Raw genomic sequence first — 15,643 nt, 5'->3', positions numbered from 1 at the left:
GTGTTTTTCCTTCTTGAGTTACTCATGTGTTCCCTTCGCAAGCCTTTGCTCCCAGACAAAACCAAAACACTGTGTAGGACATGTCCCAGTTATGGAAAGCCCCAGCCCTGTGTCACGTATGGCACAGGCAGCACTGACCGTGGGGAACAGGGGCCTGTTTGCCTTTTTACTGGAGCTTGGAGATCAGTTGAGCTTTATGTATTGAATGGAAGGATGAAGTTCTAGTTTCAGTTTGCTTTTGTGCTGAAGATTTATTTCTGTCTGTCTGGGACAGTATTTATAGAAGAATATGGATGCTGCTGCCCTGCTCTAGCCAGGCAGTGCAGGCCGTGAGAACTTAATTCCTATCTATTTTACTTTCAGATATGTCAACTCTGATTTATTATAGATTTTTAATATCCCTTATTTGTCCATAATGGCAGGAAGTTTAGTAAGGAGTCTGAGTAACTTACAGATAAGTTTGTACTAATAGTGTATCAAAGTTTGACTTATATTTTTAATACTAAATCCAATGTTTTGCTGAAACTTCATTGAATTACTTTCAATGCTCTTATTTTTTTCCCCCCTGAGATGTGACATGGCTGGGGCTACAGTATTAACAGGAATTTTTTTTTTTGGGTGGCACTCTTGGTAGCATTTCTGTGGTGAATGAATTAGTAATTGTTTCCAGATAAAATTGTTGCTAGAGTTGTATGAGCAGAGGCTCCCTAAAAAGCTTGCCACATGGCATGAGGTCGTTTTTAGCTTGAGAGACTTGCTCAGGTTTTTAGAATCTCTGCTCTTGATTGCAGGCAAAGTTCTGTCAGTGTTCATACTGTTTGATTTATGGCTTTTCCATGGATATTATAGTCAAAAGGATAAAATTTTAGACAAAAAGACTAGATGTTACTGCCTCCAACGTGGAAGTTTCATTTGGTTTTGTGAATTCCTGGTCAGCAGATAAGTGGTTTGAATTTTCAAAGATATTGAAGTTTTAAAATAAATATAAATCACAGAATTGTGGACTGGTTTGAGTTGGAAGGGACCTTAAAGATCATCCAGTTCCAACCCCTGCCATGGTCAGGGAAACCTTCCACTATCCCAGATTGCTCCAAGCCCTGTCCAACCTGGCCTTGGACACTTTCAGAGATGGGGCAGCCACAGCTTCTCTGGGTGCCCTGTGCCACCCTCACAAGGAACAATTTCTTCCCAATATCCAGCCTAAATCTATACCTTCTGTATGTGTATTTTTTTTAATCTAATCTCTGTTTACACCTACATCTGTGGCTCCATTGAAGGCCCAGATGCTTCCTGTGCTTCCAAATATGTGAGTATTTTCTTCACTTGCTTGAATGTCCATTTCCTGCACAACTTCAGTAATTGGCTTTTTAAAATCTTCATCTCAGTTTCTCAGGTTGAAAAGTATTATAATAAATTCATTTATAGACAGAGGAAGGTGGTTTTAAAAAACCTGTGGGTTTTGCCTTTTTAATTTGTATCATAGATCAACCTTAGAAATGCTTGATGGAAAAGAGTTTGGAAAATCATTTTTGACTCAGCCAAAATATTAAAAAAAGATGAGACATTAACATTAGCAGATCACTGGGGAAAGGCACAGAAGAGGTTCCAGGATACTGGTTTTGGGAACTTCTGATCTTGCTTTCTTCTCTTTTTGCCAAGTTTAAATTTACAGTGTTTTTATTTTAAAGCTGTGTTGTAAGTAGGACAGTTAAATTTTGCCAGAGGGCTGTGGTTTGCTCCTGCCACGTGCTGACAATGGAGTTGATAACTTGCCTAGGAAGGAATCCTGTTTTGCATGCCAGGGTATGCTCTACCAGAACATTGTGTTTGGGAGCCTTCAGGTGCTGCTGCCATTTGCTGCCATCCTTCCCTGTCATTTATTTTCAGCAGTTTCTGCAATACTTCAACAGTTTGTTAGAATTCAGCTGGAATATTTTAACTAATTCATATGAGATAGGAATTTATATACCAATGATTTAGCTCTTGGTTTTGTCTTTTGCTGGTGTAGAACTTGCACTGTACAGTGTTTGCAGATGTTGATAACAATATAGAATCACTGAATGGTTGGGGTGGAAGGGACCTTAAGGCCCATCTCATTCCACCCCCTGCCATGGGCAGGGACACCTTCCACTAGACCAGGTTGCTCCAAGACTCGTCCAGCCTTGCCTTGATCACTTCCAGGGATGGGGCTTGGGGATCGGTCCTCCATTCAGGAAATTGTCAGGGAGTTTGTGGAGAGTCAAATACAGAATGAGTGAGAGGTTGCACCATCTCTTCATCTGAACTTCATGCACGAATGGTGCAGTTTGTATAGATAAATGCTTTAGGAATAATTTTAGCTTCTGTTGGGAATTCCTTTTGCTGGATAGGTGGTATATCTGTACATGTGGGTTTGGAACCATGACATCAATCTGATAGAGAAACCGTCATTCTTGAAGTGATGTCCTTCAAGATGTCATTCTTGAAGAACAATCATCAGAAGACCTGCACAGAGAGTTCAACAGAAGACTCCCAGCTGGGTTTTGTTGTGCTGTAGTTGGTTTGTTTATAGTGAATCTTAAGTAAGTAATAATGTATTGATGGATCTTCAAAATTTAGGGAATCCTTTCTGAATGTTTAATACCACTGGAAACTAATGCTTGTCTTTGTTTTTTTATTTACAGACTCACTGAACCTTCAGGGTATGTCACAGATGGGCCTGGAAATTACAAATACAAGACAAAATGTACCTGGCTCATTGAAGGAAGGTGAGTGTGGGAAGCAGCTTGGGAGTTTTGTGTTGCTTACTGGGAGTTTTAGGTGAGTTTTATCTGCACTGAATATTTTCAGTCTCATAATTCCTTCTGGCTATTCTAAAAGCTAGATAGGGCAACACTTAATTGCTCTTGGTAAATAAGTTTTTGTGCAACTGAGCCCTCCAAACTGACTTCTGATTAAGAGGTTTATGTTGAAAAAGCATGTGGTAAACAAAAATCAGTGCATTTCTGTAAATAATGAAGGATTATGAATTACTTAACTGATACCATGGTGGGCCATTCAGATGATGGGATTCACTACATTGTTGGGGGCCTTCCCCCCTGCCGTGGGGTCTGGGAGAGGGGCCCTGGGGGGAGACACGGGGTTCCTCTGCCCCTGGTCAGCCTCGTTCCCCGTTGGTTGTTTTGTGTTCCCTGCCCGGGCAAGGACCCTCGGGTCCTGTGATTGAACAGTTCCTGGGCAGAGCCCCGGCCATGGGCTGGGGAAATAAACATCTCTGAAACATCTAGCAAGAATCGGTCCATAGATATTTCTTTTCCACCGGCCTCGTTGTTTGATACGCATGTTACAGTAATCCCCACTGTAACAACATATGGGATTTCTCAGTAGTATGAGAAACAAGAGAAAGCTCTGAAAGCTTTTATTCATGAAGAATCAGTTTCTGTAGTGATGAACTTCAGATGTTTCTTTACTCTCTGAGCCATGAGGACTTCAGAGGAACCATTGACCTTTTATTGCAAAGGTTTTCTAAACTGGGAGAAGTCCCTCAGATCTCTCCCCTTACTTTGCTGCCCTTCCTGTATTTGATCCTTATATTGCTTACAGCAATTTCTTGCACAGGTTTTTAGGAGTAGCATATTTAGTGTCTATCCTCTGTCACCTGATTGATAGTGCAGCAGTTCAGAGCATCTCACTTGTTGAAGTGTATTTTTCATAGTATCAAGCTGGTGCCAGGACTGTAAGAGCCATTTGTTTAGTCTCTAAAGCTTTTCCATGGTCAGATAGGATGCTGTGTTAGCATCTATACATACACAGATAACATCTGTGTGTTCAGTCACATTCCATGTTGTTCCCTGAATCTGCAGGTAGAGAGGTCTGTGAATTGGCATGAGTCACGTGAGAGCATGAACTCGCACTGGACGCTGCAAACTGAGGCCTCTTGGCATCTTGGAGGATCAGAACTGGAGAGGAACTTGGGACAAGGGCCCGGAGTACCAAGACAAGGGGGAATGGCTTCCCACTGCCAGAGGGCAGGGTTAGATGTGATATTGGGAAGGAATTGTTGTTCCTTGTCAGGGTGGTGAGGCCCTGGCACAGGGTGCTCAGAGGGGCTGTGGCTGCTCCTGGATCCCTGGAATTGTCCATGTCTAGGTTGGATGGGGCTTGGAGCAACTTGTCCATGGCAGGGGGTGGAATGAGATGGTGGTGAAGGTCCCTTCCTAGATGATCCACTCTATGGCTCTTTATTTGGGAGGTTTGATGAGTTAGGAGGAATTATTCATTGTATCTGCTTCAGACGTTTATTTGAGTTGAGGAAGTTTAATTCCTAGACTCCCAAAGTACTCAAAACTGAGAGGTATGCTACTCCGTAGAACCATCCAGAATGATGAAATTGAGAGGCAACCACTCACTATTAACTTTATAAGGAGCCCAGTTGTTTGAGGTGGTTAAGAGCAAAAGTTGGATGCTCCAAGTGGCTACACCTTTTAATTTTTGTAGGTAATAGGAGTATAGCTGCAGACAGTTTGCAATTACAAATAATTAAAAAATGTTTCACAAGAGCATTATTGCAGACAGACCAGTCTCAGCCATCCCAGTACAGCCAGCTTAACCCTCATAACTTCTGTTTTTAAAGGATATTGTGACTCATATTTTTATCAGAAGTGAAATGCTTCTCATGAGTCCTCAATAATGTCACCAAAGCTGCTCCTCCAGCCTATAATTACTACTGCTGAGAGGCTTCCTAGGGAACCACCACTTTGTGGGGTTTGAAGTGAGAGCTTTCTCGCTGGAAAGACAGAAATGTTCCTCCCTATTCCATAGCCAGGCATTTAGGTTGGAGTCCTTTTCCTGCCTGTGACGGTTTATACCCTGCTGTCAGAGCATGGTGGTAAACAGAAAAGAGATAATCATGCTGATTAAACCAGCTGAAATATGCAGCCCTGTGAAAAGAGTCCAAGCTCGCTGCCAGAAGTGAAATTCCCAGACATCTGGACTTGGAAAGCAGCACCTGCAAAGCTGTTCAGTTCTGAGTGCCCTCACCTTGTTGCTGGCATTCCATTGTGCAGAGGGCTTTGAGGTTAGCAGGGAAGGGTACAATCCGAGTAAGCCATTGAAGACACTGGAGAAATTCAGATACAAAATAAGCCATGTGTTCCTTAGTGTTCTCATTTCCTTTCTGCACCGTTCCTGATTTTTTCTTGGCTGGTGTCTGTGCTATGTTCTCATCCCAGGGGAGTCCTTTTCATTTTTCCCAGGAGTGTGAACAAAGCAGATGAGATCCATGGAGCCTTAGGATCCCACGGCAGAACCATGCGATTTTGCAGATGAGGGCTGTCTGCTAATGGTCGTTGGCTGTTGCAAAGAGACTCTTCCTTTTTGTTTGTGGTCTGAAGCTTTATTGATTGACAGTTTCTTTCTACTCTACAGCTGTCAGGCTATTCAAGTAGAAGCAAACCCCTATGACTCCATAGGCTGCTCAGTTCTGAAGTCGGAGGTACTCTTTGTACCTTTTCTTTAAGCAGGACATTATCCTTGAGTTTCACCTGCTGCTCTTTTTCCAAAGGCCTAGAGTAGATTGTTGTACCTATTGAAAAATAGCCGTTTGCAGAGTAAGTCCCTAAAGACTTCCCCTGCTGTGGGAAGGAAGGAGTCTATGGCAAGCTGACATTTTCAAAATGTATTTGGTTAGGATGAACAGGGATTTCATCTGAATCCAGGGGCAATACTGTCAGGGTGATCCTAGTCACTTGTGTCTGTCCTTTCAACAGCTACAGCTGTGGGTGGGAACAGGCACTGCTGATATAGATTCACTGTCTATTTGTTTCAGGTCCAAGCACAATGTTAGTGGTGTTTGCACCCTCTTGGAGCTGAGTCCTAAATTAAGTATCTGCTGTTGTTTCTCTGTGATTGTCTTTAGATGTATCTTTTTATATTAGCCGTGAAACAAATGGTATCTTAACCACGTTGAAAAGCTGGACATGCTCTGGCTGTGTGAGCTAGCCCCCAGAAGCCCCCATGCCGTGGGCTGATTCCCAGAGTGGGCAGCAGGGGAGGGGGATTCTGCCCCTGGGCCCCCTCAGGTGAGAGCCCACCTGCAGAGCTGCCCCAGCCCTGGGGCCAAGAGCAGAAGGACGTGGAGCTGCTGGAGAGAGCCCAGAGGAGGCCCCGGAGCTGCTCCAGGTCTGGAGCCCCTCTGCTCTGGATCAGGCTGGGAGAGCTGGGAATGTTCCCCTGGAGAAGGGAAGGAGCCAGAGAGAGCTGCGAGCCCCTTGCAGGGCCTAAAGGGGCTCCAGGAGAGCTGCAGAGGGACCTTTGGCTTGTTTGGACAGTGGCTGAGGTCACTTGGTTTGTTCAGCCTGGAGAAGACTGAGAGGAGACCTCAGGACTTCGTTCTGAGGCATAGAGGGGGCTGACACAGATCTCTCTGTGGCCAGGGACAGGACCCAAGGGAATCACTTGAAGCTGTGTCAGGGGAGGTTTAGTTTGGATATCAGGAAAAGGTTCTTTCCCCAGAGGGTGGTCAGACACTGAACAAACTCTCCAGGGAATGGTCACAGCCCCAAGGCTGCCCGAGCTCTGGGAGATTTGGACAATGCACTCAAGCACAGGGTGGGATTGTTGGGGTGTCCTGTGCAGGACCAGGAGTTGGACTCAGTGATCCTTGTCAGTCCTTTCCAATTCAGCATATTCTGTGATTCTGTGATCTCTACTGCACGATAGGACACAGTTTCTGACCATAAAGAACTTTTTGCTTAATACCAGGGGAGCCGCACAATAAAAAAAAACCGGAGCCACAGCATGTTTAATGCACCTACAGTTACACCAAGTCACTCAGTTTTAGTCTTGTCTGGACCAGAGCTCCACACCAGTGGAGTACTGTGAAGGGATTTTGCCCTGTGTGTTGAGTGGCTAATTACAATATTTATTTTTTTTTCTTCTTTACAGGCCAAACACAATCCTCAGGCTTCGATTCAATCACTTTGCCACAGAGTGCAGTTGGGACCACTTGTATGTGTATGATGGAGACTCAATTTATGCTCCCTTACTGGCAGCTTTTAGGTAAGTTCCCCTTGGTGAGACTGTTAACTGTAGCCAGTGGTATTTTCTTAAAATAGAGTCTGACTTAAGTATGGCTTCTAACATTGTAAACATGATCCAGTAATCCAAATGTATAACACTGCAAGTGCAGCACATATAGCCAGTGTCCTTTTGTGCACTGTTTGTCAGCATAAACAATTAAGGAGTTGTTTTTCGCTTTTACAATGAACAAGTCATGTCACTGCTCTGTAGCATGTAAGTATTATGTTTTCTTTTCCAAATCCTGATTCTTTGAGAGACAAAAAAATTATTGTCATCTGTCTGGGCTAGAGATGATTTGGTGTGCAGGCTCCTTTGAGAGGAGAAAACTGCCCCTTTTATGAGTTTGAACATGATTTAGGAGTTAAACTTGTAGTGTGTCAGTGCAGACAGAAGGGCAAAAGCCAGCTAATGTTGTAGACATGGAGGTCTCATGGAATTATGTGTATCTTTTACGTACCTTAAACTTTAAACTTTTAAACTATTTGGAACATGTTCAGGAACAACAACGATGGATCAACCTTCTAAAAACAGAATCACAGGATCGTTTGGGTTGGGAGGGACCTTAAAGCTCATTCAGTGCCACCCCCTGCCATGGCAGGGACACCTCCCACTGTCCCCGGCTGCTCCAAGCCCCAATGTCCAGCCTGGCCACTTCCAGGGATCCAGGGGCAGCCCCAGCTGCTCTGGGCACCCTGTATCAGGACCTCACTACCCTCACAAGGAATTGGGATCCTTCCCAATATCCCATCCGTCCCTGCCCTCTGGCAGTGGGAAGCCATTCCCTGTGTCCTGTCCCTCCATCCCATGTCAAATGTTCCTCTCCAGCTCTTGATGTGTAAAAGTATCCATTCTGCCAATAGGTTACAGGTATTTGGCTTGTGATGAGAGATCAGTGTGGATGCTGGTGAACAATCGACATTTCATGCTGAGACCTAAATGTAACTTGTGCATTTCTGTATTTCAGTCTCATAGTCACACCACCACCCTATGCTTTTTATTCTTTAAACTGAAATTAGGAAAATAATCCTAAGTTATCTATGGAAAAAACTAATGGTTCCCCTGGGACTCTGCTTGTTCCAAGTGGCTGCGTAACTATTTCCAGAATTAACCTGCTGCTGGGCTTCCTCTCATTTGTGAAATAAAGATCTAAAAATACTTTGTGTTTGTTCTAGAAAATCTTTGTAGTGTCTATGAGAGAAGATCAACAGAGGAACAAAAGTTGATAAAAATTTAAACCACCACATGTGGTTTTTTGGTCTTCAACTGCAAGTGTAGAGTTGTTTTGGAGTGAAAGAATGTTTCCCATAAAGCTTCAGACTAACGTGAGGTCAAAAAGGACACGTCATTTGAAGAAGAAACAACCTTCTCTCTCCTAAAATCCTCCAAAAACCTGGCAATGCCACCTGGAAGTGCTCTCTTGGTATCATGCCCTGATTGATGTGCAGGAAGAGGAGGAAATGTCATCTTGACCCAAAGTCATTTTGTTCTAATCAAGCTATTTTTTAATACACTGGTGAAAAGGTGAAATGATGATGATTTGTGCCTGCCGTTTCTTGTGTGCTTTCCAAAAATTAATAGGCTTTTAAAACTGAAGTTATAAGTAGTTCACAGTACAGTTATGCTGTAGTTCACCATCACACAGTTATGGTTCAGACTGGGAAATCTTCTGTAAATCAGGAAGCCTGGGCCTGAGGACAAGCAGACGTGAGCTTAGTACAATAATGTTTTTGAGGTAGGGGGAAAAAAAAATCCAATTTTTAAAAAAATTGCTTCTTTAGATGGCGTTTGAATTTAACCTCATTAGCACTGAGCTGTGGTGTTCAGTAATCCAAGTTCAGGAAATGGCAGATGCTTCTCATTTTGGTGAGGTACCAGAAAGCATCTGGTGAAAAACACCTTTCTCTAATACAAAATGAATGCACTGGAGTTTTTTAAGGGCAGTGTTCATGTTTTCTCAATTTACTTGGGTTATATTAAATTTATTATTACCATAACTATATTTCCTTGTTCGTGATTTTTTGCACCCTGCCAGGAGATTTGCAAGATTGAGCTTTGTACGGTTGGACCCTGTAAACTTTCAGGGTTTGTTGATAAACACTAGAAATTCCTTCCTCTCTGAACTCAGTTTTTGTTCCCTCCCTGGCTTTTTACAGCAGTTCCCTGAGCCTTCACTTCCTTCACTGCTCTCATTTGTTTTCTTGACCTTCTGATGCTTATTTATGTTTGTTCACAAGATGATATTTATCCTGAATATATATCTATCTTGTATATATGTAAGATGATCTTGGAAATCCTCGGCACTGGATTATAGGGAAGCTTTAAATTGGTTTTAGCAGTTTTTAACAGCAATAAATATTTGCATAATGGCAACATTTACACAGTTCAAGTGTCTGCACAGACTAAACTCCTGGTAGTCTGAGAGCCCCCAGAGCTGCCTGGTTCTGCACATTATGCTTTTTTTTATTAAACAGCATTAAAAATATCTTTGCTGGTTTATATTTGTGATCATGGGCACAATGAGACTGTGTAAACGTGCTGCTTCAAAAATGCAATCCAAGAACATGGAAACAAATGCAGCATGTTTGCCAGCACTGATGAAGAAATCTGAATTAGATAAACTCCACTCAGCACCTGTGAACTTTGTTGGTTTTGTTAACTTTACACCACATTAAACATTTACCAGAGCTGGTTTTGCACCTTTGTTTTAATTTTGCTGTGGTTGGCAGGGGGTGTTTTCCTCATCAAACCCAGTTGTTCTTGTGCAAGACCTTTGGCAATGGCCCAGAAGCTCCTGGTGGTTGCTATCAGGTGCCAGATAGATGGTCATGTGAGCCCTTGTTCCCTCAGGAAACAGGATCAGCTCCCCATCCTTTTGTTACTTGCTGGCTAATATGGCACTTGAGCGCCCAAATTTGAGTGTAGGGTTGAGTTGGGTTGGAAGGGTCTGATCTGTCTCTCAAAGTAGGGCGACAGTCAGAGCCCTTTGCTCAAGACTTCGTCCAGTCAAGGTGTGAATTTATCTTTAGGATGGAGATCTCGTTGATCCTCTGGGTCAGTGGTCCAGAGATTGGTGTTAAAAAATAAAAAGAATGGTAAAAAATGAATCTAATACTAATGTCTAGTCACAATATCTTGCTGCAACCTGTGTGTGTGGCCTCCTGTCCTTTTCTTGTGAACCGCTGGTATTCCCTTCTCTCTGATCTTTCCTGGGGTAGTTGAGGTCTGAAATTGGATTTCACCCTTCTTCAGCCATCTCTCCTTGAAGGTAAAGACACCTCACTCCTTCTACCTCTCCTTGTACATAGATCATATGGTTGACCTGCCTCTATTTTTTCCTACTATTCCCTCAATTGTTTGCCAGAAATTGTAACTGACCTTGCTGCCATGGGAACGTGTATCCAGCTTGGGGGCCTCCAACAGCAGCAGGATGTGGAGCTGCCAGAGCAAGTCCAGAGGAGGCCACGGAGATGCTCCAAGGGCTGGAGCTCCTCTGCCATTGACACAGGCTGGGAGAGCTGGGTGTGTTCCCCTGGAGAAGAGAAAGTTTCAGGGGGACCTCAGAACCCCTACCAGTGCCTAAAAGGGCTCATGAGAGCTGGAGAAGGACTTTGGACAAGGGCCTGGAGTGAGAGGACAAGGGAGAATGCCTTCCCACTGCCAGAGGACAGGATTAGATGAGATATTGGGAAGGCATTGTTCCCTGTGAGGGTGGGAGGCCCTGGCACAGGGTGCCCAGAGAAGCTGTGGCTGCCCCTGGATCCCTGGCAGTGCCGAAGGCCAGGCTGGACTTTGGGGTTTGGAGCAGCCTGGGACAGTGGGAGCTGTCCCTGCCCATGGCAGGAATTGGAATGAGATGATCCTTAAGGTCTCTTCCAACTTAAACTGTTCCATGATTCTGTGCTAACAACAGTCATGTAAGAACTGAGGAGGTTTTTTTGGGCAAAGTCCCTGATCTGGAGGGTTCTGCAGGTGGACAGGCTTCCCTGTGGTGGTGCTGCAGCAGCTGGGTCTGTGTATAATGCAAAAAGGGAAGAAAGTTTCAAGAAAGATTGTACTTTGAGGTGCTGCCAGCTCTATAATGAATCTATCATCTATTTTTTTAGTAAGTCTTGTTGCAATGACTTTGTTTCCTTAAAAGTCCATGTTTGGGAGTCATCTTGCTTCATTTCAGACAATAAATTTGAGATGTCTCCTTGTATTCTCCTCCCTCCTTTTAAATTTTTTTTTCCTATTGTTTTATTTTTAGTCATCTGTAATTTCTGTTTTTAGTTTGTTTAGTTTTACTCTTGTAGTTCTGAGTATAGATGAGATGCATGGACTGGTTTTTAGTAACAGAAATCTTGCCATTTTGTGTACATGTGTGTCCAGATAGATCAAAGTATTTAAAAATTAGGATAATTGGATTTTGATGGATTGCAAAGCTTATTTTTCAGTATCATCTTTATCCTTTTACTCCTCCGTGACCTCTGCTCTGTGTTTTCTCTCTTTCCTTTTGTGACTCCCAATTTTGCTTGTTTTCTGCCCAGTAAAATGTCTCATACTTCTGATCTCTAACAGGTTGTGTCTCAGGAGGAAATGAGGAATATACCAGTACTGTGATACTCACATAGTAAATCCAGGAAAAGTAATAGAGGAGGTGCCCTTTGTTTTATATTATTCTGGTTTTTCAACGGTCTAGGGCAAAGAACAGGGCAGTGTGTGCAGGGCAATGGAGAAGTTGGGTCTCCTGGACATAATTGTGGACTTCAGTACTTGAAGTGAGCCTCCATATTGAGTTGGAGAGAGACTTTGGACAAGAGCATGGAGTGACAGTACAAGGAGGAATGGCTTCCTACTGACAGAGAGTGGGCCTAGATGGGATATTGGGAAGGAATTGTTCCCTGTGAGGGTGGGCAGGCCCTAGCACAGGGTGCCCAGAGCAGCTGTGGCTGCCCCTGGATCCCTGGCAGTGTCCAAGGCCAGGTTGGACGGGGCTTGGAGCAGCCTGGGACAGTGGGAGGTGTCTGTGCCCACGGCACGGGGCTGGAGCAAGATGATCTTTAAAGTTTCTTCCAACCCAGGCCATTCTGTGTTTCGTTGATTCTGTGATACTGTTTTATTTTCTGCCACTGACTTCACAAATCCATCTTACAGAAAATAGATGTTCTTTCAGTGCAAAGCAGAGGTTTGCCTTTCTCTGGGTGTCACTGGGCAGCTGAGCTGAGTAGGAGTGTTTATTTGCTTTGGAGTAGAGATGGTTGCAAAATGTTTTGAAACCTTATGAAAGGAAATAAAAGCAAAGTGTTGTGAAACATGCTAATCGTGGCCAGAGTTGCTCAGAGATTCTGGATCATAATTTAAAGGAAGTTTTGCGTAATCCTTTATCATTCTGATTCTGCGTATTGGATTCTTCTTCATGGCAGATGTAAATTCTGTTTGTGCGTCTGTTTATTCCATATGATGCTGGCAGCATTCTTGTCAAACAAATCCCAGATTTGAGATTTGAGATTTGTGATTTCTGTGATAGTCCTTTCATTGGAAAGATTTTTGAAGGGAATTTTTGTCTTGCCTTCCATCTATTTTGCCCTGTAATATCAGTGATAAGTGCTGAAGAAGAAACCAGAACAAAGACATTTTTTTCTTGTCCCTGACCTGCAGTTTTCCTTACCCAAATTATTTTCAAATGTCTGTTTTCCCGTGGTGGGGGTATAGTGTCCTACAGTTTCCATTACAAAGGAATCTTATGAACCAAACAAAAGTTTGTTAGGCTTTTTGTTCTTTGGTTTTATGGGAGATGGTCTTCTGGGAGAGATAAACTTCGGAAGTCTCAAATGTTGAGAATGAAACAAGGCACCTCTTCCAGAGAGAGGAAAATAGAATTAATTTTGCCTTTTAATCCCATATCCTTGAGAAGCAAATGAGCAGCGGGGGGAAATCCGGCTTTCTCATAAGGAAATATTTATTGAACTGCATATCTGCAGATGTGCTGGAGGTGTTTAGCCAAAATGTGGGATCAGGTTCCAGTGATTTTATGGCGTGTTAGTAAAATGTCCACTGTAAGACTTGTTGTGCAGGAAGGGCTGTTGTGCAGTTTGCAGTGTGATCCCATTGTAGGTTGCTCATTCATCTGCTGGTTTTGATGCAAATACCCCAAAATCTGTAGCAAAAAGGATCGCTGGGTGTCTGTTCTATTCTTGGAGCACACCATTGTATTGTACTGTGGGGACAGAAAAATTCAGGTCACCAAAAAATGCTTTCCAGGTGGTATTAATGGATGCTGTGGATAGATGGGAGTGATTTCCTTGAGTGGATAAACTCATTTACTCTGTCCTAGGAAACTGTCTTCAACTGCATTTCTATTCTAAATAGATGTGGAAAGAGGAAAAGTAAGATCTTTTCGGGGGAGAAATTCTTTTCATCATTGCTTTTTAGTTGATGGTGGCCTTGGATACTCAGGAGTTGCAGGGCACGGGACAAGGCTCAGCTGTTTTCCCAGGAAAGCGGCTGGAGCTGCCTCTGGTTCCCTGCCCGAAACACTCCACTCTGCGACTTGAAGTCTCTACTTGTCACAAAGCTTCAACTTTGCCTTTGAAAATGGAAGTGAGGCTGAGGAAAGACGGATCTGTACAGGAAAATAGCAGCTGACTGTGAATAGAGGGTGGTAGGCAATGTGCTGTGCATGGATAAAGGCTTTTAAAAACATAAATTCAATAGACTTTGAATTTGTGCCAGCTTTGATGCCTGTTGTATGAGAGAGGAATTAACTTTTTCATTTTTTTGTCAGGCTTCTGTTAAATGAAGAATAAACATTCCCTTTTAGATACAAAGTATTTAGTGCAATAGGTAAATAGGTAGTAGTTACTTTTTTCAAAGCTCATTGAGTCTCCTTGTCAGTTTACTACAATTATTTTGACAAACCATTGTATAAATCTGTAGTGTGTCCAGTCTGGAATACTGTAGATAGTCTTGCCCACCATCTTTGCTTCTCTCTGCCACTCCTGGAAAATGAAAAGGCTGTAGGATCTCAGAGAACCTGGAAGGGTGAGAGAAACATCCAAGACGTCCAGAAGTGTGAAGCAAAGAATGAGGTGGGAGTTGGGAGTGTGCCAGACTTCTAGGATAGAAAAGACAACAAATGTGGATGTGATGAGTCAGGTGGAGCTTATAAAAGAAGAGATGACAGGAAGATGTGGTGCAGTTGACGTGCCTGAGGGGTGAGATTGCATCCAGAGGGACCTGGACAGGCCCAAGGAGCAGCACCTCCTGAGGTAGGAACCTCATGGGGTTCAACAAGGTCAAGTGCAAGGTCCAGTATCAGATTGGAGCAGTCTCGAGTACCAGAAGAGACTGGGGGATGGAGGGATTGAGAGCAGCCTTGGGGAGAAGGACTTGGGGATGCTGGTGGGTAAGAGACTGGATGTGCCCTGGCCTTGTGAGCTGGGGCCGACAATGCCCCCCGTGCCCTTGGCTGATCCCAGAGTGGGCAGCAGGGGAGGGGGATTCTGCCCCTGAGCCCCCTCAGGTGAGAGCCCACCTGCAGAGCTGCCCCAGCCCTGGGGCCAAGAGCAGAAGGACGTGGAGCTGCTGGAGAGAGCCCAGAGGAGGCCCCGGAGCTGCTCCAGGTCTGGAGCCCCTCTGCTCTGGATCAGGCTGGGAGAGCTGGGAATGTTCCCCTGGAGAAGGGAAGGAGCCAGGGAGAGCTGCGAGCCCCTTGCAGGGCCTAAAGGGGCTCCAGGAGAGCTGGAGAGGGACTGGGGCCAAGGCATGGAGGGACAGGAGGCAGGGAATGGCTTCCCAGTGGGAAAGGGCAGGGATGGATGGGATGTTGGGAAGGAATTGCTGGCTGGGAGGGTGGGGAGGCCCTGGCACAGGGTGCCCAGAGCAGGTATGGCTGTCCCTGGATCCCTGGAAATGTTCAAGGCCAAGTTAGATGGGACTTGGAACACCCTGGTCTAGTGGAAGGTTTCCCTGCCCATGGCAGTGGGTGAAGTAAGATGAGCTTTAAGTCTCTGGTTTAAGCTTCTAATGCAAACCAGTCTGTGATTCTATGACTGACTGCTCTTATTTCTCATAGAAAAGGAACCCGAGAGGCAGCAAGTCAAAAATGAGTAGAATAATCCTTTCTCTGTTGTTGTGGACTTAAATTGTTAACCTTACTGCTGCAGATTTTTTCAGGTGAAAAGCATATAAATTATTAAGAAAGGAATTGGATAGAAGCATGGATGAATGGTTTATTTAACTGTGCTGACTTGGGTGCATTCTCCAGGTCTAAGCATCTGAACTGGATGTCTGGAAGCTGGATTACGCATCAACAAAATGCTCTGTACTTGCTTGATTTGTCGCAACCTTTCCCAATCATTTTTGTAGCCCACAGTCAGGAGGAAATCTGGGCTCAGCAGACCTTTAGTTTGACTTTGTAATACAGATTTTATTCTTTTGGGACACATTAATTTCTGTTTCCAAACATGCCACCTTGTTTTATGAATCGGACCTGCTTAATTCATTGCTGAGTAACAAGGGAGGGAAAGGTTCTTGATAGGGATCACTAAGATTCTAGATAGCTTCAGATTTTCTCAGGTTAAATACTTTCGATAGATACTTATTT

At 44.0% G+C, this 15,643-nt stretch overlaps 1 protein-coding gene across 2 annotated transcripts in view; it reads left to right on the top strand.

Moving 5' to 3' along the window:
* Positions 1 to 15,643, top strand: part of ATRN (attractin) — a 154,642-nt gene that overhangs the window by 36,608 nt on the left and 102,391 nt on the right. For both annotated transcript variants that reach the window (XM_039550339.1, XM_039550340.1), the window contains exons 2-3: positions 2,664 to 2,747; positions 6,925 to 7,038. In XM_039550339.1, coding sequence (XP_039406273.1) covers positions 2,664 to 2,747; positions 6,925 to 7,038 — 198 coding nt within the window. The remainder of the gene's footprint in view (positions 1 to 2,663; positions 2,748 to 6,924; positions 7,039 to 15,643) is intronic.

Source organism: Corvus cornix, chromosome 4, assembly GCF_000738735.6.
Source record: "Corvus cornix cornix isolate S_Up_H32 chromosome 4, ASM73873v5, whole genome shotgun sequence".
NCBI classification, from domain to species: Eukaryota; Metazoa; Chordata; class Aves; order Passeriformes; family Corvidae; genus Corvus; species Corvus cornix.
The sequence above is the reverse complement of the archived record's forward strand: the minus strand, read 5'-3'. Positions and strand labels throughout refer to the sequence as shown.